Consider the following 25,318-nt stretch of genomic DNA (forward strand, 5'->3'; position numbering starts at 1 on the left):
AAAATCAGATTTGACATAAATTATATTACAATACAGCATAATACACTTATTTTTCTGTAATTCTGAGGTATTTTACTGACCACCTTTTTTTTTTAAATGTTTAACAGTACTAAAGTTCAAGCACCTCTCAATTATCAAATATAATATTCAACAATTTTACATACACTGGCATAACAATTGATATGTTCATTTATACATTTCTTTTGGCAACATTTGACTAAATTCCACAATTAATGTACAACTCATTCGAATACTTTGCACGAAACACACACAATCCTTTGTACTTGAAAATAAACGAAACAGAGAAAAATTAACATATGAAACTACAATACATTACATTGAAAATACAACAAAAAATCTATTAATTCAACTGGCCAAGTAGCTTTCTGAGTGCGTCCTTGTAATAGCTGTCGCGTGTGTAAAATCTGAGAGAGTGAGCTGAATTTAAACCCATTGGTGGTTTCACATTAGCTTTGATAATTACAGGGACAACTAGTGGTTGTGAACCATATAATGCAGCAGTAAGATTTTTCATTTTGGAGATATCAGGCCAGCAACGTTTTGCAAACACATCCGATACCAGAATAAACAGCAGTACTGCTTTCGGCATTTCTTCATCAGTTCTGTTCAGAAATTCCTCAGTGGTGTTTCTTTCAATTATTATTTCATGTACTTTGTTTAATGTAACACTTCGAGGCGCTTCTTGCAAAACGTCAGACTTGAATGATTTCAAATCACTTTTGTTCTCTTCAGCTGCCATCATAAGTATCAAAGGTTCAACAGTTAACTCCTGTTGTACTGAAATAATTGGTGTAAATACATTATGTGTATTTTATATTATTTGTCACATTAGTATAATATACTCGAACACAACCTGCTTTATTTTTTAACATTCCAAATGAAATCATAGAAATTCATTTTGAAAACATATATCAGTATGTTTATAAAACTGTTGTAAAATTTAACAGATCTGACCTTTTGTCCAAAAAAACTATAAATTCCTTGACTTATGCTTATTAAAGATATTGATTTCCAAAAGAATACGCGAGAATAAGTTGGTGTATAGAAATTATATATATGGACTAATTGTATTATGTTATCGCCGATGATTGAGAGATTTACATCAAGAGTGAGATGATCGTTATGGAACATATCTGTCTACGATAATATGTACATAAACAGCAAAACATGTATCACTAGTGGAATACGATCTGCAAACCGTACCAGCTCACATATAATAACTCTTGGGTTAAGAAGGTACTTGGGTTGCTTAGTCTTTAGTGTTATATATGGTTAATCATAGACTTGGTTTTTTTTGTCTTTGATTTGTTTTGTCACCATATTATCAGTTTCTTTTTTAGCTCACGTGGCCCAAAGGGCCATGTGAGCTTTTCTCATCACTTTGCGTCCGGCGTCCGGCGTCGTCGTCGTCCGTCGTCGTTAACTTTTACAAAAATCTTCTCCTCTGAAACTACTAAGCCAAATGGAACCAAACTTGGCCACAATCATCATTGGTGTATTTACTTTTACAATTGTGTCTGGTGACCCGGTCAACCAACCAAGATGGCCGCTATGGCTAAATATAGAACATAGGGGTAAAATAGGAGCAAATCTTACATGGGGTTAAATTGTTTATCAGGTCAAGATCTATCAGCCTTGGAAATTTCAGATAACTCGAACGACCCGTTGTTGGGTTGCTGCCCCTGAATTGGTTATTTTAAGGAAATTTTGTGTTTTTGGTTATTATCTTGAATAATATTATAGATAGAGATAAACTGTAAACAGCAATAATGTTCAGCAAAATAAGATTTACGTATAAGTCAACACGACCGAAATGGTCAGTTGATCGCTTTAGGAGTTATTTCCCTTTATAGTAAATTTTTAACCATATTCCGTAAATATTCGTTAACTTTTACAAAAATCTTCTGCTCTGAAACTACTGGGCCAAATTAAACCAAACTTGGCCACAATCAACATTGGTGTATCTAGTTTAAAAATTGTGTCCGGTGATCTTGCCAACCAACCAAGATGATCGCTATGGCTAAAAATAGAACATAGGAGTAAAATGCAGTTTTTGGCTTATAACTCAAAAACCAAAGCATTTAGAGCAAATCTGACATGGAGGTGAATTGTTTATCAGGTCAAGATCTATCTGCCCTGTAAATTTCAGATGAATCGAACAACCCATTGTTGGGTTGCTCCCCATGAATTTGTAATTTTAAGGACATTTTGCTGTTCTTGGTTATTATCTTGAATAATATTATAAATAGAGATAAACTGTAAACAGCAATAATGTTCAGCAAAATAAGATTTACAAATAAGTCAACACGACCGAAATGGTCAGTTGATCCGATCCCTTTAGGAGTTATTGCCCTTTATAGTAAATTTTTAACCATATTTCGTAAATCTTAGTAATCTTTTACAAAAAATTTCTCCTCTGAAACTACTGGGTCAAATTAAACCAAACTTGGCCAAAATCATCATCGATGTATCTAGTTTAAAAATTGTGTCCGGTGACCCGGTCAACCAACCAAGATGGCCGCTATGGCTAAAAAAAGAACATAGTGGTAAAATGCAGTTTTTGGCTTATAACTCAAAAACCAAAGCATTTAGAGCAAATCTAACATGGGGTTAATTAGTTTATCAGGTCAAGATCTATCAGCCTTGATAATTTCAGATGAATCAAACATTTTGTTGTTGGGTTGCTGCCTCTAAATTGGTAATTTTAAGGAAATTTTGCTGTTTTTGGTTATTATCTTGAATAATATTATAGATAGAGATAAACAGTAAAAAGCAATAATGTTCAGCAAAGTAAGATTTAAAAATAAGTCAACACGTCTGATATGATCAGTTGACCCCTTTACGAGTTAATGCCCTTTATAGTAATTTTTTTTACATTTTTCATAATTTTTTGTAGATTTTTAGAAAATATTTCCACTGTAATTACTAGGCCAAGTTCATTATAGATAGAGATAATTGTAGCAACAAGAATGTTCAGTTAAGTGAGATCTACAAACACATCACCTCATCAAAACACAATTTTGTTATGAATTTATCTGTGTCCATTATTTAATATGCACATAGACCAAGGTGAGCGACACAGGCTCTTGAGAGCCTCTAGTCTAATGATGAGTTTGAAAGCCTCCGTGATATTCTTCAACTCGTATTGGTTTCATCATTTTCAAGTAAAGTAGCTTTGGCATTATCGATTATTATATACTTTATAGCATGTATGTATATGTTACTGTAACAAATCTGTGTGTTATAATTAATTTTCCAAATATACGCAAAAATATAAGAAAACGGAGATTAAATAATAAGAAACCAAGACAATAAACCAGGACATGAAATAACTAAATGACCTTTAAAGGGGAACATACTGTTTATCAATATCATACAGATCCTCTAATTTGTCCCAACCAAAGATCTTTAGTAAAAAAAAACAGTTATAATTTTGATCCAAATAAAGATGCATTTGTATCTGTTTAGATTCTGAACATCAGTTTTCATTTTGATTTTATTCCAATATCAAGTGTTACATAATCAGTTTTTTATTCTTAGCAATGTCTAATTTGTTTGTGTTAAACTGTACTTACGAGGTCTAGCTCCAGCCTCTACAAAGGAAGCGCATTGAGGAACTACTTGTACAGCTACTACTTCGTTTTGTTTGCTTTCGTCTCTCGTTATGTGGCATTCATATCTGCTCACAATGTTTGCTGAATATTATGAATAAAACACATTATCATATACTTAGACTAAATAACATATGATTTTTACTGTATGATAATACCATTAAATTAACATTAATTCCATATTTTTTGAATTGGTCCTTAGCGGGCTGATATGAAAAGTTTATCACATGCTTCGATTGTTATCACATGCCTTTCCGTAACGTTATCACATGGCATTCCGGTGATACTCGGCAAATTCCAGAAAATACACCCTAATGCTACGTTTTCAATGAAAACCATTACAAAATACTGTGCAAAACAATCATTTGGATACTGGAAAGTATATATTGTGAAATAATAATAATAAAAAAAAATATTAAATAAATACATCGTTTAAAAGTTTCAACCATAATTTAAAAAGTTGCCAAACAGTTTTAATTATGTGTATTGTTAATTTTTGTTTGTTTTTGTCGATTCGTCTATATCAAAATGTGTTTCTTCTCTGGTGAGGCAAATGATAGAAAAATTTCATATCGAATGTACTACATATGGGGTCCGACGTCCGTGAACTTTCAATCTTTGAAATTCTAAAGAACCACGTAAAAGTGTCAATGTACGAATCAGTTATTTTCCTCCATTGTTGAGGCATATGATAAAAAGATCATAACATGTCATTTTTCATATCGCATGTATTATCAGCCCTCGGTCAATATCAGCCCTCGAGCCATGCGGCTCTTGGGCTGATAATACATGCGATATGAAAAATGCCATGTAATAACCTGATAATATTACACACTAAGTCTTTTTATAAAATAGATTGTTGCAGTTCAATTTCTAATGAGACAATTATCCGTCAGATATAAAATCACAAAAATGTAATTAAGAAATTATTGTCCACCGTATAAGTATTATTATATGTCACATTACAGCCTACAGTATGATTAACTGATTGAATATTTTATAACGTCACGTTCAGCGATATTGACTATCTCGATTGATTTATTATTGGTTGCCTAACGTCGAGTGACAAATATTTCATGGATGTTTATTAGGAGGTGACAAATAAATAAAAGTTACAATTAAATAGTTCCTTAATGGATAAAATTTGGGATGAAGGTCGTACAATTTTGACTGTCCCTAGAGGGTTAAGTGGAAAGGGACAGTCGTCTTGTCTTGCAGAAGGCCACGATCAGGCAAATCCAAGAGATGATGCAAGCGTGATTAATGGCAAGGTCCGTGACACTCTGTCTACACGAGGCATCGGATTTAACATCCCAATTCTGACCGGACGACCTGACTGCGTACTTTTCGAACGGACGTGTGAGTTTTAATTAAAATCCTTTCAGAATATACCATTATGCAATTGTATACCATTTTCTTTAATTTACATTTAAAGGTCACTATTGTGATAACATACCTGGTTTGTCCTCATTGTCAAAGGGTCCATCTCTTTCTGTAAATTAATGAAAACTAGACTACATAAACAATCCGATTAAGTCTGAATAACTAGTCTCTTAAGATGACCCTATCAGATCGTTAGACAGTGTTAATCCTTATTTTGCTTTTAAATCTTGTTCTGCGTTTTCATTATTTTTGTCATTTAGTAATCGATTACCCATTCATAAAAAGGTGACTTATAAATTGTAAATTGTACTATCCATCTAATTGAATCTATAATTTAAATGATTGTATTGATGGTTATATTTATAAAACGTTTTGTAAATGGTCCTAACTTTTCTTTTGCGGCTTATTATTAGCAACAAACAAGAAAGTTTGATTACATTCTATAATGGGAACGTTGATCACAAAAGTATAACTTTAATTTAAATCATAAAAAAATAATCAGTGATCTTTGGATAATGTATAATATTTTTTATATTCCAAATGTCAGAGGGATAACTAACTGAGAATATTCTATAAAAAGTTAGGATTCTATTCAACGGAAAAACACATTGTAAGGATTTCTAAAACAGTCACAAATTCCTAACGTGTTTGTTTTGTTAAATTTGCGCGACAGAAATGCCACTATTCAGTAATTTACGAGTATTTTATCAGATCAAGAATTTGTATCGCATTCAAGATTATCGTTTTTGCCGCTTTAATTTTTGCAATATTGTTAAATGTTTTTGGTGATAAGTAACATCAAGAGTAGTTTTAAACCAGAATGTGTCCCAAGCAAACGAATGCCCAATCTGCACTATCATTTTCTGTGTTCAGTGACCATAAAATTGAGGAAAATAATCTCTAATTTGGCATTAAAATTAGAAATATAATATCATAGGGAACATGTGTACTAAGTTTGGACTTCAACCTCATCAAAAACTACCTCTACTAAAAACTTTAACCTGAAGTAGGACAAACAAACGGATCAGAAAACATAATGCCCATAAATGGGTCATAAAAAGGTCTAAATAAGACATTTCATCTACACAGTTGTTTTACAAAAAAGAGTTGTTCAGATAAAAAAAACATACCAATAGTAGGAGAATGCGGATTTTCTAGGCATATCCTATTCTGATTTTCTAATTCTTTTTTCTGTTGTGATTGATTTTTTTTTTCATTTTCCAACTTGTTTTCGTATTCTCTTTGTTTTCGTTTATGTAATTGAAATTTCTTTTCTTCTTCAATCTTTTTCAAATCTTCCTGTATTTTTGATTCTTTTTCCAACGCACATTTATAAAGATCTAATTCCGAAGTCTGTTGCTGATGTAGTTCCTTCTCTTTTTTTATCTCAAAATCGAGTGAACTTAGCTCCTTCCCTAAAGACGTTTCTTTAGATTGTAAATCATTTGCATCTGACTGCAACTTTTTTATCTGGGCTTCGATTTGAATGCGTTCTTTTGCACATTTTTGCATCTTCTGAAGACATGATTTAGACGTGGTTGCCAGTTCCTTCGTTCTACAATCAGTCTGTAATATTTCTTTGGTCTTAGCAGAAATATTATTTTCAATTATTCTAGTTGAATGAAAAAACTTTGAGTCAATATCCTCTAATGGTGGTAAAACATGGTCTGTACTTATACATGGTGACAGGATTTGTTTAACAGACAATGATTCTAAAACCGCAGTATAATAAAAAAATAAAAACATTATTAATGTCATGCGTCAAAATATGCGATTCTTAAACCTAAAAAATATCATCAAATATACCATGTATACAAGGATTATAAATGATAACGTCAGACGCCAGTTGCCTTTGAAACAAAACAGTATGAAGCAGAATCACTAAAGACCACAAATTCCCCAAAATGTCCCTAAACATGCTTAACTGGCTTAAACAATCTATATCTCGGGATTAAATATCTTGAGTGTTTAAAACGATTTAAACATATTGGGAACATCGACCTCGTATAAGCATCCGTACGATTCGTCTACATCAGAATCATCAGAATAAAAGAATTAAAAAAAAGTTAAAATCAAAAAAGTTTTAAGAGCAAAGAAAACTATTTTTTGTTTAAAGTTTTAACAAATCAGCACCCGGCTATCAATCCCTGGGATAAAAAACCTATAATATAGTTAATGTTTGAAACGATTGTTAATATCCAATTTACAATTTATTGAAGATAGAAAGTCTTCTTTATATCTTGTTTTTCCCTTGATAATTGTACAGATTGGACAACTTCAAGCTAGTATTCATAAAAACGTAATTCATTAATTTTTCAATTGTCAACTTCCTATTCTTTTACAGTACAAAAAATCGCAAGATACAAAAGGGGACATCCATACTCATAAGTAGACAACAAACCGAAAACGACAGGGCTAATATAGAGGAAGACCAACAGACAAACACACAAATAACAGTGCACAATTCTAAGATAGAAAATAAAAGACTGAGACACATGAACCCCACTTTACCCTATGACCCTTCATATGACACATAATATTTCATTGTATATGTTTGTGTACATGTTTACACTATCATTGTGCTCCTGACACAGTTACTAAGAATAAAGACTGAAAATGTTCTTTTATAAGTTCCGCAGACACAATCGTAAAGTGGTAACGAACAACATGCATGTGTCTCGATTCACTAACGAAATGTTTTCTCGACTTTAGATCTTAAAATAAGATAATTAACGTTTGATCTGTTAATTTACCAATTATATCCGAAACCAGGATGGACTTAATAGGTTTTGTCCCTCTTAAAGCTCATGGGATTTCTCAGGTTTTTCACCTTGATTTGCTCGGATTTATGATATATATATATATATATGAATTAAATCTAATTAATAAATTATCGAAATGCAAAAGTGGAGTTACATTGATACCGTTAATGTTAAATAAACGTCAAAATATTGGTATTGAGATGCTTGATTGTAGCCAGTTAAAGCATCAATAAAAGTGAAATTCGATTGGTCTATTTCAATACTCTAAACGGTCAATGGTTTTACACTAGTAATTGTGGGGCCCTTTATAGCTTGTTGTTTGGTGTGAGCCAAGGCTCCGTGTTGAAGGCCGTACTTTAACCTATAATGGTTTACTTTTTAAATTGTTACTTGGATGGAGAGTTGTCTCATTGGCACTCACACCACATCTTCCTATATCTATCTAAGGTAAACAATATAACAATCATGTCAGATTTGGATAACACTTTTATATAACACACTCGACAATATACAGTATACCATATCAGCAGAGTTCAAGCAAAACATAGCTAATAACTATAGCCTTAACTAGCATTCCTAATCCATATCATTAAACACATTCTTAATAAACTATTCTCTACCTTTCTGAAATACGAAACCTGGTGATTCCAATTCGGTTATCTTCACTATGAGATCATCTCGTTTCAAAAAGTGCAGAATAGATTTTAAATAACTTAAGTCGTCTTCTGTTATCAAACATGTCTCGTGGAGCTTTTGCATTAGGTCAACACCAGTTTGTATTTCTTCAAGTTTTTTTTTAGGGAATTTGTCCTTCTTTGTCTGACGCAAAAATGCCTTAATTTCTTTTAATTCATCTAAAAAGGAAATATCTAACTACATATGTTTCGATATAAGAAAAGTGATTTATTTCATTACATTTCTTAGCTTTTTCCATGGAAGAGAAATGCTATGGTATACTGATTAATGGCATGATAATGAAACCTTAACATATAAGAATGTATCAGGATCTATAAATGCATTATGAAACCTTCAAAACGGAGAAAACGCTCACCGCTCAATTTTGTTCTAAACCGTTCATGCTATAAAAAAGTTTGACGTTGACGTTGTTCCATTTTGTTTCCTCTTATAGTTGATGTGCTCCGTTAGTATTGGTTTGTGACCCGGGTTTGTTTCAGTGAACCACCGATTTATGACTATTGAACAGTGGCTTTATTTGACTAATATTCTCTATGCATATGAGAGGAGAATATTAATATTAAATAACACACCAATAGAATCCCCCAAAAATTGGAATTTCAAACAATCATGACTCAATTCCTGAAGGCGTTCATGTTTGATTGTTAAACGTTTATTATCATTTTCACACATGACCTCAAGTTACTTGATTCCGCTTCAACTTATTCAAATTGAAGTTTCCGCTACTTCCTTACAATTTTAACAAGAGGATGTGTTTAGCAGACGATAATCTTCTTCAGATTGAGTATGATTTGTACATGGTTCAGAAAATGAATAAAATGTATGCAGTTTGATTTAGTTTAGTTTAATTTACTATAGGAAGTCATTACATGTTCCCGCTCATTAATAACAGATAATATCCACCGATAGAAATTTAACACAACAACGTTAATATTCAATTTATAATCTTCTTCAGTTAGATTCTAAGAAAATATTTAGAAACTCATGTTGTTTCAGATCTTACATATTTACTTACCAGGCGTTATATTACTCCAAATATCTCTTTCTACATACATGATTTGTTCCTTTCTGTCTTTGATACAGGTTGTCTTTTCTTTATAAGATAAGTACTTTGTTTAATTAGGATCATTTTATTTTTACTTACAAAACCGATCATTATAATTCGCCGTTTCATAATCTAATGCATTCTGGGTAATATTTTTTCAAATGTACACCGAAACGTCGTGATTGGTTTAAAACGTCCAAAATAATGGAAATTCAACCAATGTAGTGACATTATTTTCATTTTCGGGTACGAACAATGAAATTATCCATAGTCCTTTAGATTCTGAAACGGCCAATCAACAACATAGTATATATTAACTTGATCTTGATATTACTTAATATACAGTTTAAAAATAAGAAACGTTGAAAGTCAATGAGACAACTGCCAACCAAATGACAAAGAAGTTTAGAAACTTTAAGGCACCGTACAGCGTTTCAAAATACGCAAAACCGATGACATATAGCTAGCGTTAAAAGTTCTTGAAATGAAAATGCAAAACAAAATATTCGTCTCTTTGCTATGCCTTAAGATAGATTAAAAGCATTTCTTAGTTATATATATCATATATCATAAGATTAAAAGCATTTCTTAGTTATATATATCATATATCATAACGAGAAAATATCTAGACTTGCAGATTCTTTTCTTGTTTGCAAAGTATTGTCATTCAATGCAGTGCGATTGATATTACTGATTGCTTGTTTAGAAGTCTTTTTTTCGTTATAGATTCCATGGATTGTTAACTGACTTAAGAAAACATGTTTCATTGTGAAAAGAAATCTTTAAATTCAGATACCGATGAGGTATTTATTTCAATGCTTATTTGGCCACTATATCTCATGGATACTCGACCAACTGCTTTAAGTCGAGTAATTCGTCTTAACAAAAAAGAAATGTGCAATTAATTTAAACAAAACAAAATGTATCAAAACTACAAAGCATTATCTTTCGTATTTTGCTGTTTATCTGTCAAACTTACTAACTTACTATTATGATTTGAAATGTCTATTTCAGATAGGTGTCCTTTAATGATCTCAAACTCTTGATCAGATGATGCATCGAGAGAATCTAAACGTAAATATACATATACATGTACATGATTATTTCGATATAAGAATCACACATATAGTCTAGAACGATATCGCCCATCACATACTTTGTTAGCTGTTTTCACAATATATAGTTATGTCATGATACTGGATCTAACTAAACTGTATCGTGCATCTTAATTTTCAAATAAGCCACATTTGATTACAACCAACCCATGGTTTTAACATATTGCAACATTTAGGGATTTTTTACTCGGTTCTGTAAAAGTCACATGTAATTATGTGGACCTTCCAAAAACATTCACAATCATTGCAGTTCGTGAAATGAATTTAAATGCTTTAAATTATTTTATCAATATAAAATATACAACGGTGACTAAACGTCAGGTAAAACGCAGAAAATCACATACAGTATTGAGAAGTCCAGTAGTTGCAGCAAGTTATAAACATGTTTGATAGCACTCGGTGTATGAACATATATTTTGTGCACTGCATTTAAATAATCGGGATAATTGGTCTATTGTTACTAAAGTACCAACTCTTTAAAATATTATCCCTATGGAATTCGTAGCACATCACAGTTAGAAATATAATGCCACCAGGAAGGATAAACGTAATGTTGGATATAAGATCTCCTTTTATTCTTTGAAAGTGTTCCTATCGTATTCCAATGTGTCAATTGTTGTTAATGTAATGCACAATTTATTCAAAAACAAGAAAAGGAACACACAATGTTACATTTTGGCGTTTAAGGATGAAAGTAACTATAAACAGTTAAAATTACGAAATTTTATAAATGCATACTCACCACTTTGAATTTGACGCTTGAATTTATCAATGAGGTCTTTGTCTCGAGTCTTTATTAGTGCTCTGTACATAAATTTAATTGGGTTGAATCCTAGCCGTGTGACTGTTTCAAGCCAATGTAATAAGTATTGATAGAAAAAATTGTCTCTTTGATTTCCTGGCAACTTTAATAGCTCTTTAGAATTGTATCCTAGATCAGCAAGAAATACAGTCCAACTTAAACAAGAAGTAGCCGTCAACTCAAGAAAAAACCTATGAATATTGTCATCTTCATCTGAAAGATAACACAAATAACTGTTTATATAACAAATTCAAAGAATCCAAGAGACGGAAAAACCAGAATGATGATTTCTTTTATTCACTGCTATTTCGTTAGCAAGAACTTTTAAAGCAGATACCGTCGGAACAAAACACTAAGCATTTTGGGGAGCAAAAAGTTAAAAAAAAAAAAAAAAAAACAATTAATCATGTCAAAACTCACTTACATTATTTTGGAATATGAAATTAAATCTATGCGGATACAGGAACACTTTTTAAAGAAGGATAATCTCATTTAGGATTGATTTTTCATCTGCAGTGGTGCATATCTAGTGGTATTTACATTGTGTTACATTGTAAAACTCATTTTTTGTTTTTCATTCCTATGTTGTTATTACGAATTTGGATTTATCAATTTGAAGTATCCAATACAACACATTTATTTTTTCGACCAATTTGAATTCGCTTATCCTGCAAAAACACACGATTCTTCCAACTGACCTTTGGTAATCTGGCTGCTTTTTCCTTTTTGGCAAGATGCACCTGTAAACAATGGAAATTATAAAATACGTGCATGTTATTACTATTGATATGTATAGATCAGTAGCCCTTGTGTCTTTTGCTAAAATGCTTTCAGGATTATGAGAATTGTAGTCCATTCGTTTGATGTGCTTTAGCTTTTGGGTTTGCCATTATATTAGAGACTCTCCGTTTTTTGATTTTTTTTTTTATATAATTTTGAATTTTTGGTAAAGTATTTTGGGGATTTTACTTTTTGTTATTCATGAGAGATATGTGACAAACATTTTAGAACTTACCATTTCATGAAACAAATACATGTACATAAATATGATATTAGCAGAAATTTAATTGGAAATTCTAACATGACGTCCTTCAAACGCTTTGAGTACACACCCGTGGTAAAATATGAATATATTGATAGGGCTGTTCCTATTGTACTCCCACGTCATATGTATTTTAATGAATGAGCTACCCGACGTCATAGAACAACGACGTCAAAATATAGGCATTTTACGGGAAAATATACGCTTGTGAAACCGAAAATCATCACAACTAGAAAACGTAAACAATCGATGCTAAAATGTGATATAAGTCAATTTTTTAAAAATATATAAGACATAAAAGTAAACTATCATTAAATTCACCCAAAACTATCTAAAAAGATTATTGTAAATAGTTTAGCATGTCACTTATTCAGTTCGTTCCGTTCTTTTACGCCAATTGAATGGTGCGTTTATTTATGGGAACGGCAAATATCAGCCTCTACCTAGAGCGATATGATATAACATTCGGTCGGAAACTAATGGTCCAAACAGTAATAATAATAAAGCTCCAAGTTAAATACAAATGTGTATCTCACCTTCCCAGCTTGGCATTTCTCGACTTGGATAACCATCACCTGTTAAGGAAAGTTAAAACAGTAACAGTAATTCAAAATCCATCATTTAATTAAACTTTCATGGTCCATTCCATCGAACATAAATTGTATAATTGTGAAGTGCAGGATACAACTCTGATTAATTGTCGTTTTGTTTATAGTTTTGGGGAAGTTGGACATTTAAGACAGCAGGCACTTTAATAATTTATATTGATTGTTATTTGCTCCCTTTTTATTTCAATTTTTCTTGGAGTTCGGTATTTTTTATAATTTTACTTTGTAAAAACTCTGTTGTCAGTAGCTTACTTGTATGTAATCGTCTACTAGGAAATATACAAATAAGCTACGAAACATAGACAAATGTTATGATACATGAATAGGGCAATTACGATAATTCCGATAATTATAGATTTTAGTTTACAATCTCGGTTAATGAATAATAAAATATCGATGTTCAAGATCTTTTTGTTCCTGCATTGTCACGAATTCAAAGGCTTCATGAGTACGCAGGCAAAGATTTCGATTTCATTGATTCGTGTTAGGATAATTTAAACAATAGCCTATCGAAGATCATTTTCCTGATTTGAAAGTTTGAAGATGCCTCTAATACGATTCTTTTAATTTGTTGTTAATGCAGTAACTCATGGTACAACGAAGTTCTTGAGAATATTTCGATGGTTTATAGCTCACATTTATTTGAATTTTTACTCACCAACCACCTCACCAACCACTGCAGAAGAATCATTGAAACGTTCCAAATACTCTGAAACATATATTAAAATAATACAATTTCAAGAAAAGAAGAAAAAAAAGAAAAGGTAAGATAAGGAGCGTTTTGGGGCTCCAAACTTATGCAATTCTATAAAAAAAGAAAACTGTTCAAACTGTAAAACAATCCTATGTTCAGTTAGTGCCATCTATTATTTTTTTTATGATTCAAGATTCCACTCAAGCAGTTTCCAATTATCTTACAAAATGGGATTTCAGTGGTATCAAATAATGTGAGTGAAATTTCTTATTAGGGGTAAGGCTTTTGCTCATATCTTTTTTTGTAAAAACTAAGTGTAAAACATTTAAAGAATGACTGTAATATGTTTTCCGTCTATGAAGAAATAACATAAAAAATACGATGCACATTGAATAATCTGCGTAGCGGGTTATTCAAAGTGTGCACTATATTTTTTTTTATGTTATTTCCAATAGGCAGAAAGGATATTACAATCATGGTTTATTCTCTAATTCTTAATTCCATTTTAAACCGTAATAAACCACATGAAAAAACGTTAACGACGTCACGGTCACATGAAAAAATTATGTCTATGAGCTGATACACAAAACGAAGTCACCTAATCAAAAGAGGCATTACATCCAAAATTAAATTTTCATAAAATAACTTTAAGTTAAAATATGCCAATTTCATTTCTTTCTATTTAATATCAACGTGACATCGGATGGCTGATAAATCGTTTTCTGTATATTTTATTACCTGCGAAAGAACTTGGACCGCTAGAGTCATTGCTTCTGTTTATTGCTAGATACTCTGAAAATAAGGTATAAGTGACATTAATTAGAGTCAAAAGAGCTCAATAAATATTTTTACAATTGTAAATAAGGTACTGACCTGATAATAGATTTGAAGTTCTAGCTTCAATGAGGGTAATAGAAAGTGATTATATATTGCAAAATGTTGTTGAAAAGATTTAGAAAATATTAAAATCATTATCTTTGATATAAAAATCTAAAAAATATTCTTATCATGAATTTCTTGCTTCTTTTATTGTCCTTTTTCAATTAACGCAATTTTTATCACTTATATTGTATTTGGCTTTCGAAACTTTTGTTCTCGATGAAGGTTATTCCAGAACCGTCTGTCTTCGCTCTGGACAATGTTTTAGAGTAAAGTGTGACGTTCATTTTCGCTGAACGAGTACACAATTTTGTTTAGGAGTAAGCTGAAGGTGAGGGAATTTCTTACTGTGTTGAAGACATATTGGTGGCCTTGTGCTGTTTTCTTCTATTCGTTCGGTGTAGCTGTCTCTTTGACACGCGGATTTCTCGTTTCCATTTTAAGTTTTATCATCTTTTTATTTTTTATCCGTTTTAACAAATTGACTAATGGATGTTACCAAGTCAGGAATAAGACAGTTGTTCCCATTCGTCTTTTTGATCGATAATGTTTAACATTGTCAGTTTTTACGGCCTTCTTCCTTTTTTTAATCTACTTTGGGAGTTCGATATTTCATTTTTTTACTAATGATACACACAGTGTAAATACTTGTTTAGAAGGAATTTGTTGCGTGATTGGATCCCGCTAACATGTTTAACCCCGAAACATTCTGTATGCAATTGCCTGTACCAAGTTCGGAGCCTGTTATTCAGTGTTTGTCGTTTCTTGATGTGTTACATATCTGTTTTTCGTTCATTTTTGTATATAAATTAGGCCGTTATTTTTCTCTTTTTGAATTGTTTTACATTTGTCATTTTCGGGCCTTTTATAGTTGACTATGTGGTATGGGCTCATGGTTGAAGGCTTTATGGTTACCTATAATTGTTCATTTCTGTGTCATTTGGGCTCTAGTTGTCTCATAGGCAGTTATACCACATCTTCTTTTATATAGATTTATATATAGGCTATTAATGGAATATGTTATTGTAATTATGTGACCTACCATTAAACACTGCACTTTCAGTCTCCTCAGGTGAGGGATTTTCTAAAAACAAAAAGATAACGACAAGATCAATAGCACTGTCTTAAAGTTTTTGATTTTATACAAAGCAATAACGTTAACAGAACATTATCCTAAACATGCCTGTTATATAATTGTTAAGGTTTTACACAAAAGGACAAATTTCCAATTGTCATAAAATCCTCATTTAATTTTTATCTAAAAAAAAAGGGGGGGGGGCAATATTAGAGCCATGTCGAACATACTCCTGTGCAACTTTTGAGAATACCTAGCTGACTTAGTTTGATGTCTATTGTCACTTCGTACATGTAGGTTCTGGATGGGTCCCCCCTTTTTTTTTTAATAATTCAACATTACTTATTTGCCCAGTATTCTATCATCTTTCCTTTAAAATTTAACACACCATTATTCATGTTATTCCTTTTTCTGTCTTTTTTCTTTCTTTTTTCTTTCTTTTTTCTTTACTATTGTTTGCCTTTTTCTTTATTCTTTTTTTTTTTTGCTTTTTCAATTCTCTTTTTTGCTTTTTCAATTCTCTTTTTTACCCTTTATTTTGTACATTTTGCCTACCATCCTCTGCTATATAAACAACATCCAGACATTCTCCACTGAGTACTTACCTCCATTTGCCTGTGGCTTGTGTTGTTCTCTGTATCCTGATAATTAAAAATATCAACGTATTAGAATTAAACAATATGTAATAGCAATGCATATATGACTTGTAGAAGAAAAGACAAGGTCGTGCGGTAACCTATTATACTAGAAGCAGTTGATTACTGCTACGTTATTGGTTGTCTTTGTTACTGAATTTCATTTAAAAAAAAATGTTTAAAGTTTCGTACATAAATCAGGACGTTAGTTTTCGCGTTTGAATTTATTTCCATTAATCGATCGGGTCATTTTATAGGTTGGTTTGCAGTATAGGCTTTGGTTAATGTTGGAGGCTGTACAGTTGAATTTGTACTACTATAGTGGTAATGCTTTTTGGTTGTCCGGGGGAGAGTTGTCTCTTTCGCGACCATACTACATTTTCGTTATTATATAACAACGGGAAAAAGGACAAAGGGACAGACACTCGTCTTTATATTTTAAACAGGAAAATAAAAATTGGTCGAAGCACACAAAATCCTAAACAAAAACAGAGAAATAACTCGTGTATTATTGTAAAGCACGGTTGTTCTATTTTATCGACTATATAAATGTAATTCAGACTTATGGTATCTACTGGGGACCTTAATAGTTATCAAAGGTACCAGGATTACAATTTAGTACGCCAGTTAAAGTTTGTTCTTTTTTTATTTCATTGTTATCATTTTTCAATCAACAAGGTATGGACTAAATAATTGAATTTACCATCATCAAACCAAAAACCTAGTGCCTGTACATCTTCAAATACAAAACTTCAATAACAATAGACTATCAATAATTATAATTAATTTATAATGCAAAAGAAATACCGCATCAGTTGTACGATTCATACATTTGCATGTGCATATTTTGAGGCCAAATGTGGAAGTGAAATACTGAAATTAGTGGGATTATCTTATCAAATTCAACAATACAAACAGCTAATGTGGCCTCATACTTCTTGAGTATGTGGCCATTGTCAAAAAAAAGATACCATGCTGGCTTCTGCATGGATAAAAGTTATAGAAATATGTATTTATCTATTTTTTTAATGATTAATGGTCTGAATGTAGTTAAATGCATTAATGAAAATAAATAAAGTCAAAATAAAGGTTAAAAAAAAACATGAAAAAATGTCAAATAAAAATGAAGAATAGAGATATAAAGAGCGCTAAAATATAAAGGATAGAGAATAAGGGGGGCGGGGAGATTAGAGAACACAGAAATAAAGCCCGCTCTCAGTTTCAGACCCTCATGACTAACAAGTACATGGTAATGAATACTCTACCTCTTGATACCGTGTTAGGTTTATAGTTTTCGTCTGAAGGTAAAGCATCAATTGAGATATCATAGCTTAGTGATGTCGCCATATTTACTTATGTCAACTGAAAAAGAGAGAAAAACATCTTTCGAGTTATATCACTTGCTTTCCCATTTGGTTTCAATTCCAAATAGGCAAACAATTATTAAAGATTCAATTTGGTTCTGCTCATTATGCAGTATGTATGGGTTTTGCTCATTGTTGATGGTCGTATGATGAGCTACAGTTGATAACTTCTATGTCATTTTGGTATCAGGTACAGAAATCTTCTTGTTTCTTTTAATGAAAAGATGATGACTTTAACGGCAAAAAAAAAAACACATGAAAATCTACGTGAATTTGCTTCCTTTTATTTCCGTTTTTATTTTAATCAAGTGAACATTTAGTAAAGTAGCAAAAGATAGCAACTATCCACACTGAACTCAAATCCGATATCAGCATAATGGTGTAAATATATAATTAAAAAAAAACAGTTTTTAAGCACAGGGTAGCTAAGTACTTCGTAATAATACAAGTTTGATGTTGTCTTCTGTATAAAAAGATATGTTTATCCTGCAATTGGGTGTCCTACTATACAGATACAGCCCTACATATATCGCTATGCTGTATCTGTATACTATACAGATATCGCTTGAAAGCTCCGCACACTGCCGGACTGAGTATTGTTTGAACCTATGTGACCTCAGAATGTTTATTCCAGTTGCATTCCAATGACGATGAAAATTTAAGAAATAATTCCTTCATGTCATGCTCTATGCTCATTTTAACATGGGTAGGCATTATATTTGTCGATATTTTACACTGAGCGTTAGCGAGGGGTAAAATGTGGTCAAATATAATGCCTTCCCATGTTAAAATGAGCAAAGAGCATGACATGAAGGAATTATTTCGATTCTAACATGACAAATACAATATATTTATAGGTCGAAGCGTACGAAAATACCGTAAGAATGTTTGGCTGTTCCCGTTTCCTCCCCGAGGAGTCTGTGTATTACAGCCCGTAACAGAGAAGTGATCGAATTGATGTTTCTTTACCGTCAAAATTAGCTACGTTATCGACAAACTTAATTGAGTAGTGACCGAACTATTGGTACTTTAACGTTAAAAAGATTGAAAATGCTGACAAACTTTCATGTGTCGATAATCAAGTTTAATACCGATAATATTGAAAATAATTCTAATAATATGAAACAAAATATGTCCATGCACCATTTCGAATGGGCGAAAAGTAGTTTTCAAAGTCAGAACAGAAAAAAAAAGATTTATGGAAGGACTTCTTAATAGTATTATTTCCTTTACAATTTTACCCAAAACTAAAAGAAATATGCTGGTAAACAATTAAAAAGGTGTTTGATAGGCATGAAGTCCTTTATTTTTTTCGGACTACAATGTGTACCGTATGTGTGATGGATTTGAATTCAATCAATAACTTTGAAATGTTTTCTCATATGTATACACAAAAGCGAGGACTAGTATTTGTACTACTGTTAGAATATTATGTCTTCGTCCGTTTCACATGTCAAACTTAATTCTAGTACAGTTTAAACGAAAAAAATTGTTGAGATTTTTTTTCATATGACAAAATAAAGAGGCAGCAGATTTTTTAAGTCAAAATCAGGGTCAGAATATTGTTTTCTAAAAACTACCAGGCCCCTTCCTCCATGAAAACCAAGAGATTCTGGTTTCTCTTTTTGTGTGTCATAAACATTCAATTCGGATTTGAATTTAATTTACCGAAACATTTCCGTACTTAAATCTTAGGACGATCAGAACATTTTAAGGACGCAACAGACACGAAGTACGCGATATAGCCTTTTTGTGCTAATGCGGCGTAAAGCAACCAACAATCAATCAAGCAATCGAAGTACAATTTTAAGTAGTACATAGATGTGCAATAATTCAGCTTCCTGTACATGTTCATGAAGTTTTAAATTTTGAATGCTGATTTTTTTTTACAATAAAAAATCTCAAAATGTCCGTTTACAATGAAAAAGTTTGACCATGAAAAATCACATATCTAAGAAAAGCTGTCGTTTAATTGATTATCAGAAAGTTTCAGTATATCATGTCAAATTTCTTTAATTTGAGAGTTTTCCTTTAGATACAAATGTAGCTCCATGTCTGATGGTGAAATAAAAATGAATGTCTTATAGACAGTGGTGAATTAGGTTCAATAATTGACAGATGAATTGGGCCAGGCTTAGTTACTTACAGTAAACAGACTACTGTAACATTGACGCACTCGTCGAACTGTTTAAAAGATTTGTGTTTATTGCCTAAAATTTATATACAACTTCATTTATAAATTAATCTGAATTTCATAGCGCGTCGTCACAAAAATGAAAGTTATGAAAAAAATCTATAACCAGCAGATCTATACTTCTATAAAGAAAGTATTCTTGTACAAAAGGATATTTATTATAAAATGGTCCTAACTATAGAATAAATAGTTTACCACAGAAATCTTAAACGGAAGTTTCAACAATTTTAAACGGAAGTGATTTGAAAATAGATTTAACTTTGAAATAATTTTAATACCTCGAAGGTGTAAAGAATAAACCAACAATCTCAATCTTTGAAAGTGTCTTCATTGCACTAACCGACGAGTTCATGTTTACAGTAGAAACAGTGGATGTGACTCAAATAAATTCATTATCATTGTATTCATTTATATTTATCGCTTATATTAAATTGATAAAGATTTTATCGAGGTCACACCAACTGTTTCTACAGCTAAAATAAAAAAGAAGATGTGGTATTATTGCCAATGAGACAACTATCCACAATAGACCAAAAGACCAAAAGGACACACACATTGACAACTATAGGTCACCGTACGGCCTTCAACAATGAGCAAAGCCCATACCGCGTAGTCAGCTATAAAAGGCCCCGATGAGACAACGTAAAACGTAAAACAATACAAACGAGAAAATTAACGGCCTCATTTATGTAAAAAAAAAAAGATCAGTTACATGAAACATGATCTCGTCGATTCGCACGACGAAGCCATTGTTTACGACAGAACGCACATTCTAGATTATATATTTTTGTTTCCGTCAGTTCGAAAGTATTTGATCATTTGAACTCCTTTGTATTTCATAATATGTGTCATGAACAACGACATATGTTCGATTGAATAATGATTTCCTCGTAACAAATGATAGAAATTTCGGAGATCCTTTACCGTTAAATGGAAATGCCAATGACAGAGGTTGATTATAAAAATGTTTACTGAGTTAAAAAACTTCGACTTAAACAATGAAAACTTATTGTTGGACATGAAATATTTTGTCGATGCAGAAAATTCAATTATGTCACTTCTGAAATAAGTTTGTCGATAACGTAACTTATTCTGACGGTAAAAAAACGCGAATTCGATCACTACTCTGTGTACATTAGAACACGGCTTTGTTAACAAAGCGTTATAAAGACGTCATATTAGAATGTCAATTTCAAAACTTGAATGTGTATGATTGTGTTACAAAATCAACCATGTCAATTTCAACATACATGTTTAATTAGTGAGTGTCAAGTCTGAAGCGTAGGACAACTCGCACACTTCTGTTTCAAATTTGACAATGTTTTGTTATTTGTTTTTAATGTTGAAATTAGTTGTTATATGTTAAAATAGATAATTGTTCACCTTGAGCGATGTATTATTGTTGACCATTCGAGATTCTTTTTTTTTGCGAACCCCTCTTCAGCGTCATGTGGGATTTTCATATTACTACGCGGGCCTCAGAGAATAACAAATCGAAAATAAATGCTAAATATGTTAGTTTCTGTGTCTTTCAAAACACAAACAATATACAGAATTTATTGCAGGATAAAGAAAATAACTGTTAAGTGTCTTAAAATATCAGCTGTATATGTACTCGGCTCGAAGCAGGTGTAATAGCTTGCTTAAAAAGCTCGCATACACATTGTTTCCTAGCTTCGTACAAATACAGCTGCATGATATTTAAAGACACTAAACAGTTATTGTCTATATAACCCATGATGGAATTAACAAGATACACTGAAACATACCATCATGTCCGTCTTTTTTTTTATTTGTCAATCGTAATGAAATTTGAGATAAGTCGGGACAAAGGTACAGAAAAACGAATAAATTGTAGGCTATCATTTTCTGTGGTACGCACAAGTGCTCCAAGGATCAGTCTGAAATTCCTATACGTTTGTTTTCTGTACCATTCTTTTTTTTATATATAACTTTATATCAACTTTCTTTGAATGAATAAGCCACTAACGCTCCAGCTATATAAATCATCTTTATTCAGATGGAAAACTTGAAAACTTAAAGAAGAAAAAGCAGTCATGTTCTTTTTCTCGATTTTGTCGAGTCGACACGAAAAATCAACATCAAAAGGTCTTTAATGGCTATACTTACTTTTATTTGTGTTTATCAAAAAAAATATTTGGATATTTTATTTGGGTTTAAAAGCGTTGACCCGTGCGATACGGAAGCTCTAGATGCTAACCTATAAAATCACAAAAAAAGATTTTTCTTATAATTACATTCATATCCTACAACCACAAAATGAAAAGTTATATCAAGTTTTATGTGTATATTTTACGCATTGTTGTGACGTTGCACGGGCGAATCCAGACATTTTAAAAAGGGGGTTCCAAACAATATGTCCATATTCAATTGCATTGATCAGCGTACAAAAGGGGTTTTATCCTACAACCCCTCCCTTTCCCCGCAACCAGGATCGTTGCCATTGAAGCACGTGCGATCATGTAGCATTTTATACAGAAATATTATAAAATTCTGGAATAACTCGTTACCAATGTTAGCCGCAACGAAACGTGCGTATTCTAAGAAACATCCATCTCATGTAATGCCTCGATCGTTCACACGTTCATTTAATTCGTATTCAGTTCGAATCGAATGCGAATCGAACTCGCTAATCGCATTCACAACCATACATTTAAATCGAATTAAATGAGCATTAGAGATTTAAATTTTGACTTACATTAATGTACGGTAGGGAACAACAAAAGCCTGAATTTTAGAGGAAAATACACGGAAATTGTCTAAAAACCTAAATCTGAGAGTTCAAGTCAAATCAACCAGCACGAATGTTGCATCTAATTCTGCTTATATGTTATACATGTAACTTATTTTACACCACAATGATAACTCTCTAACAACAATACCGAGACATGTATTTATAACATAAAAAACTTAATCAGCGTGGCATACAACATTTTATAAATACTAAGTGGTTTCCGCAAAACACTTTAGAAATACATTTATATATCGAAACTTATCATTCTTATCATGATTTCCCGAAAAAGTAAAAGTTAACAATCTTAAGAATCTTTGAGTTTCGCGCTATTAAAAGTGTTTATATTCGTGTGTCTTGACAGTTTGCTAGGAGCTCTCGGTGGAGGTCCAGGACTTTTAATAAAGGGGCCAATTGAGTGACATAAAAAGGGGACGATCTAGTCATGCTTCAGTGAATTCCCTATATAATCAGCCAATTTTTTTCCGTCTATGGCACTTCAATCAATAATGATACTTATACTTACCATTTGGAAAGAATTGTAAACAAGAATGTGTCCCGCAAAGTACACGGGTGCCCTACTCGCACTATCATTTTCCATGTTCAATGGACCGTAAAATTGGGGTAAAAATATAATGTGGCAATACAATTAGAAAGATCGTATCATAAGGAACATGTGTATTAAGTTTCAAAATGAATGGACTTCAACTTCACCAAAAACTACCTTGACCAAAACCTATAACCTGAAACTCAATATATCATTTTCTGTGTTCAGTGGACCCGGGGTCAAAAATCTAATCTGGAATTAAAATTAGAAAGATCATATCATACGGAACATGTGTACAAAGTTTCAATTTGATTGGACTTCAAATTCATCAAAAACTACCTTGATCAAAAACTTTAACCTGAAGCGGAACAGTATGACGAACGGACGGATGGACGAACAAACGGACGCACAGACCAGAAAACAAAATGCTCCTCTAATATCGTAGTTGGGGCATAAAAAACTGTCGTCCTGTATTGTGTCTAGTATTAGAAAGACACAAATGAATGAAAATATGGGGTTAAGGTTAATGTGTAAACAAACTCAAAAAAATGTAAGTCTATATTAAAAACTTATTTATATCAACTAAAGGAGATCATAATTTGTTTTAGATCAAATAATCCAACTTCATAAGCCAAACTAAAAAAAAAACATCAATTTTTAAGAGTAAACAAGTATGTATACCAAATTTAAAGCTTTAGATCGTAACGGTAGTATGTACACATGCACTTACTAACATAAAGGGGGCCGGGCCGACAGCCCTTCTGGATCTGACTATTGCGATCGTTTAACTTCAAACAGGGGTGGGGTATAAAAAGTTCTGGGTTCTCTTGTTGCTCCCTAGTGGAGGGCGTTATAGCCCGAATGGTTGTTTCTATTCTACACCACTTTTAAAGATGTTATTGTCAATATTTAGATTGATAGTTTTCAATATCTTAGGAGGGAGTTCCTTTTATCGATTTTAGCATATGTAATTGGAAAGCATGATAAATACAGGGTATCATTTCACGACATCCTTGTGTTAGTCCTTAAAAACACACACATTTTATGTTCTTCCGTCTATAGTTATGTCGGGAACACTTTGAAACAAATAATATTCAGTCTACTTGGAATCGATTTCTCACTAAATAGGACATAGATCTGATCGTAAATTATCCATCACAAACTAACAAAATATTGTGGAAGTCTGTTCCACGAATCCACGAATATGTTCTCCTACCGCCACCACAATACTCATTCAGTAGCTAAATCCAATCAACAAATTGAATATGCCTCACCTATTTTACAAAATCCTCATCCTTCATATGATGAATGTAAAATAAAACTATTGACCATATGACATTAAAACTTGAAATAGCTCTAAAAATACATACCACATTCCCCTTAAATTTATCCATTGTTTAAATTGTTATAAATGAAACAGGAAGTAAATTGGGACTTCCCGTGACATCTAAAAATAAAATAATACATGAACGTATAATATATTTAAATTTTCAATAACACGATTATTTATGATCATTTATAGCTATTGAATTGAAATATTCATTAAAAGGTTGATATGGTGTGGTACTCTTACGTTTTATGAGAAAAAAATAAAAAATAAAACTGAGCAAAAAAATTTATTTTCAATGTTGATTGATAATTTAAGGACATTTAACACGTGAAATTATTATTTCATGGGAAATACCTTCATGTGCCCACCAGTATTTGTATTTTATTTGCCTTTCAAAGTACAATGGGTATTATATTACGCATGTTTTGAAATTTAATACACCTCGTGAACTCATATGATCCAGAATATGATAGTGATTGTATTTTTTTTTTTTGGAACATTCCAAATTTTTTGTTCGAAATATTATTGAAAATTGTCCATTGTTTTACGCAAAAATAATGATTAATTTGAGATATGAAAGAAAGGCAAATGCTTGATGCTTCGATGTCACTTATTATATCAATCCTTAGTAGACGATACTCGCGTCTGGCGCAGCGTACCAATTATAATCCTGGTATTACGTATGTTTGGTGAGTTTATTTGACGCATAGCTCTAGGACGACCATTTGTTATGGGACACTAGGCAAGGGGGGGGGATTTTCTT

At 32.0% G+C, this 25,318-nt stretch overlaps 1 protein-coding gene across 1 annotated transcript; it reads right to left on the reverse strand.

The window, feature by feature from the left end:
• Nucleotides 1–361: 361 nt before the first annotated feature.
• On the reverse strand, nucleotides 362–24,667 carry LOC134694312 (uncharacterized). The gene is made up of 16 exons (XM_063555317.1): nucleotides 24,596–24,667; nucleotides 17,634–17,730; nucleotides 16,339–16,374; nucleotides 15,701–15,742; nucleotides 14,518–14,571; nucleotides 13,744–13,794; nucleotides 13,014–13,052; nucleotides 12,134–12,175; nucleotides 11,376–11,648; nucleotides 10,506–10,586; nucleotides 9,489–9,566; nucleotides 8,398–8,631; nucleotides 6,146–6,727; nucleotides 5,089–5,124; nucleotides 3,597–3,716; nucleotides 362–798 (listed from the first exon to the last, which is right to left on the reverse strand). The coding sequence occupies exons 2-16, from the start codon at nucleotides 17,713–17,715 to the stop codon at nucleotides 362–364; spliced, it is 2,187 nt and encodes a 728-aa protein (XP_063411387.1). The 5' UTR covers nucleotides 17,716–17,730; nucleotides 24,596–24,667.
• Between the last annotated feature and the right edge of the window lie 651 nt (nucleotides 24,668–25,318).

This window comes from Mytilus trossulus, chromosome 13 (genome assembly GCF_036588685.1).
Source record: "Mytilus trossulus isolate FHL-02 chromosome 13, PNRI_Mtr1.1.1.hap1, whole genome shotgun sequence".
Taxonomy (NCBI): Eukaryota; Metazoa; Mollusca; class Bivalvia; order Mytilida; family Mytilidae; genus Mytilus; species Mytilus trossulus.

What these genes read in the sequence shown, in the direction of transcription:
- LOC134694312 (XM_063555317.1), bottom strand. Translation starts at nt 17,715, where the DNA reads ATGGCGACATCACTAAGCTATGATATCTCAATTGATGCTTTACCTTCA. An exon ending in AGAAATGCCAAGCTGGGAAG is followed by an intron (nt 12,176 to 13,013) that starts GTGAGATACACA and finishes CATTGTTTACAG; the next exon opens with GTGCATCTTGCCAAAAAGGA. An exon ending in AGAGGCTGGAGCTAGACCTC is followed by an intron (nt 799 to 3,596) that starts GTAAGTACAGTT and finishes CAATTATTTCAG; the next exon opens with TACAACAGGAGTTAACTGTT.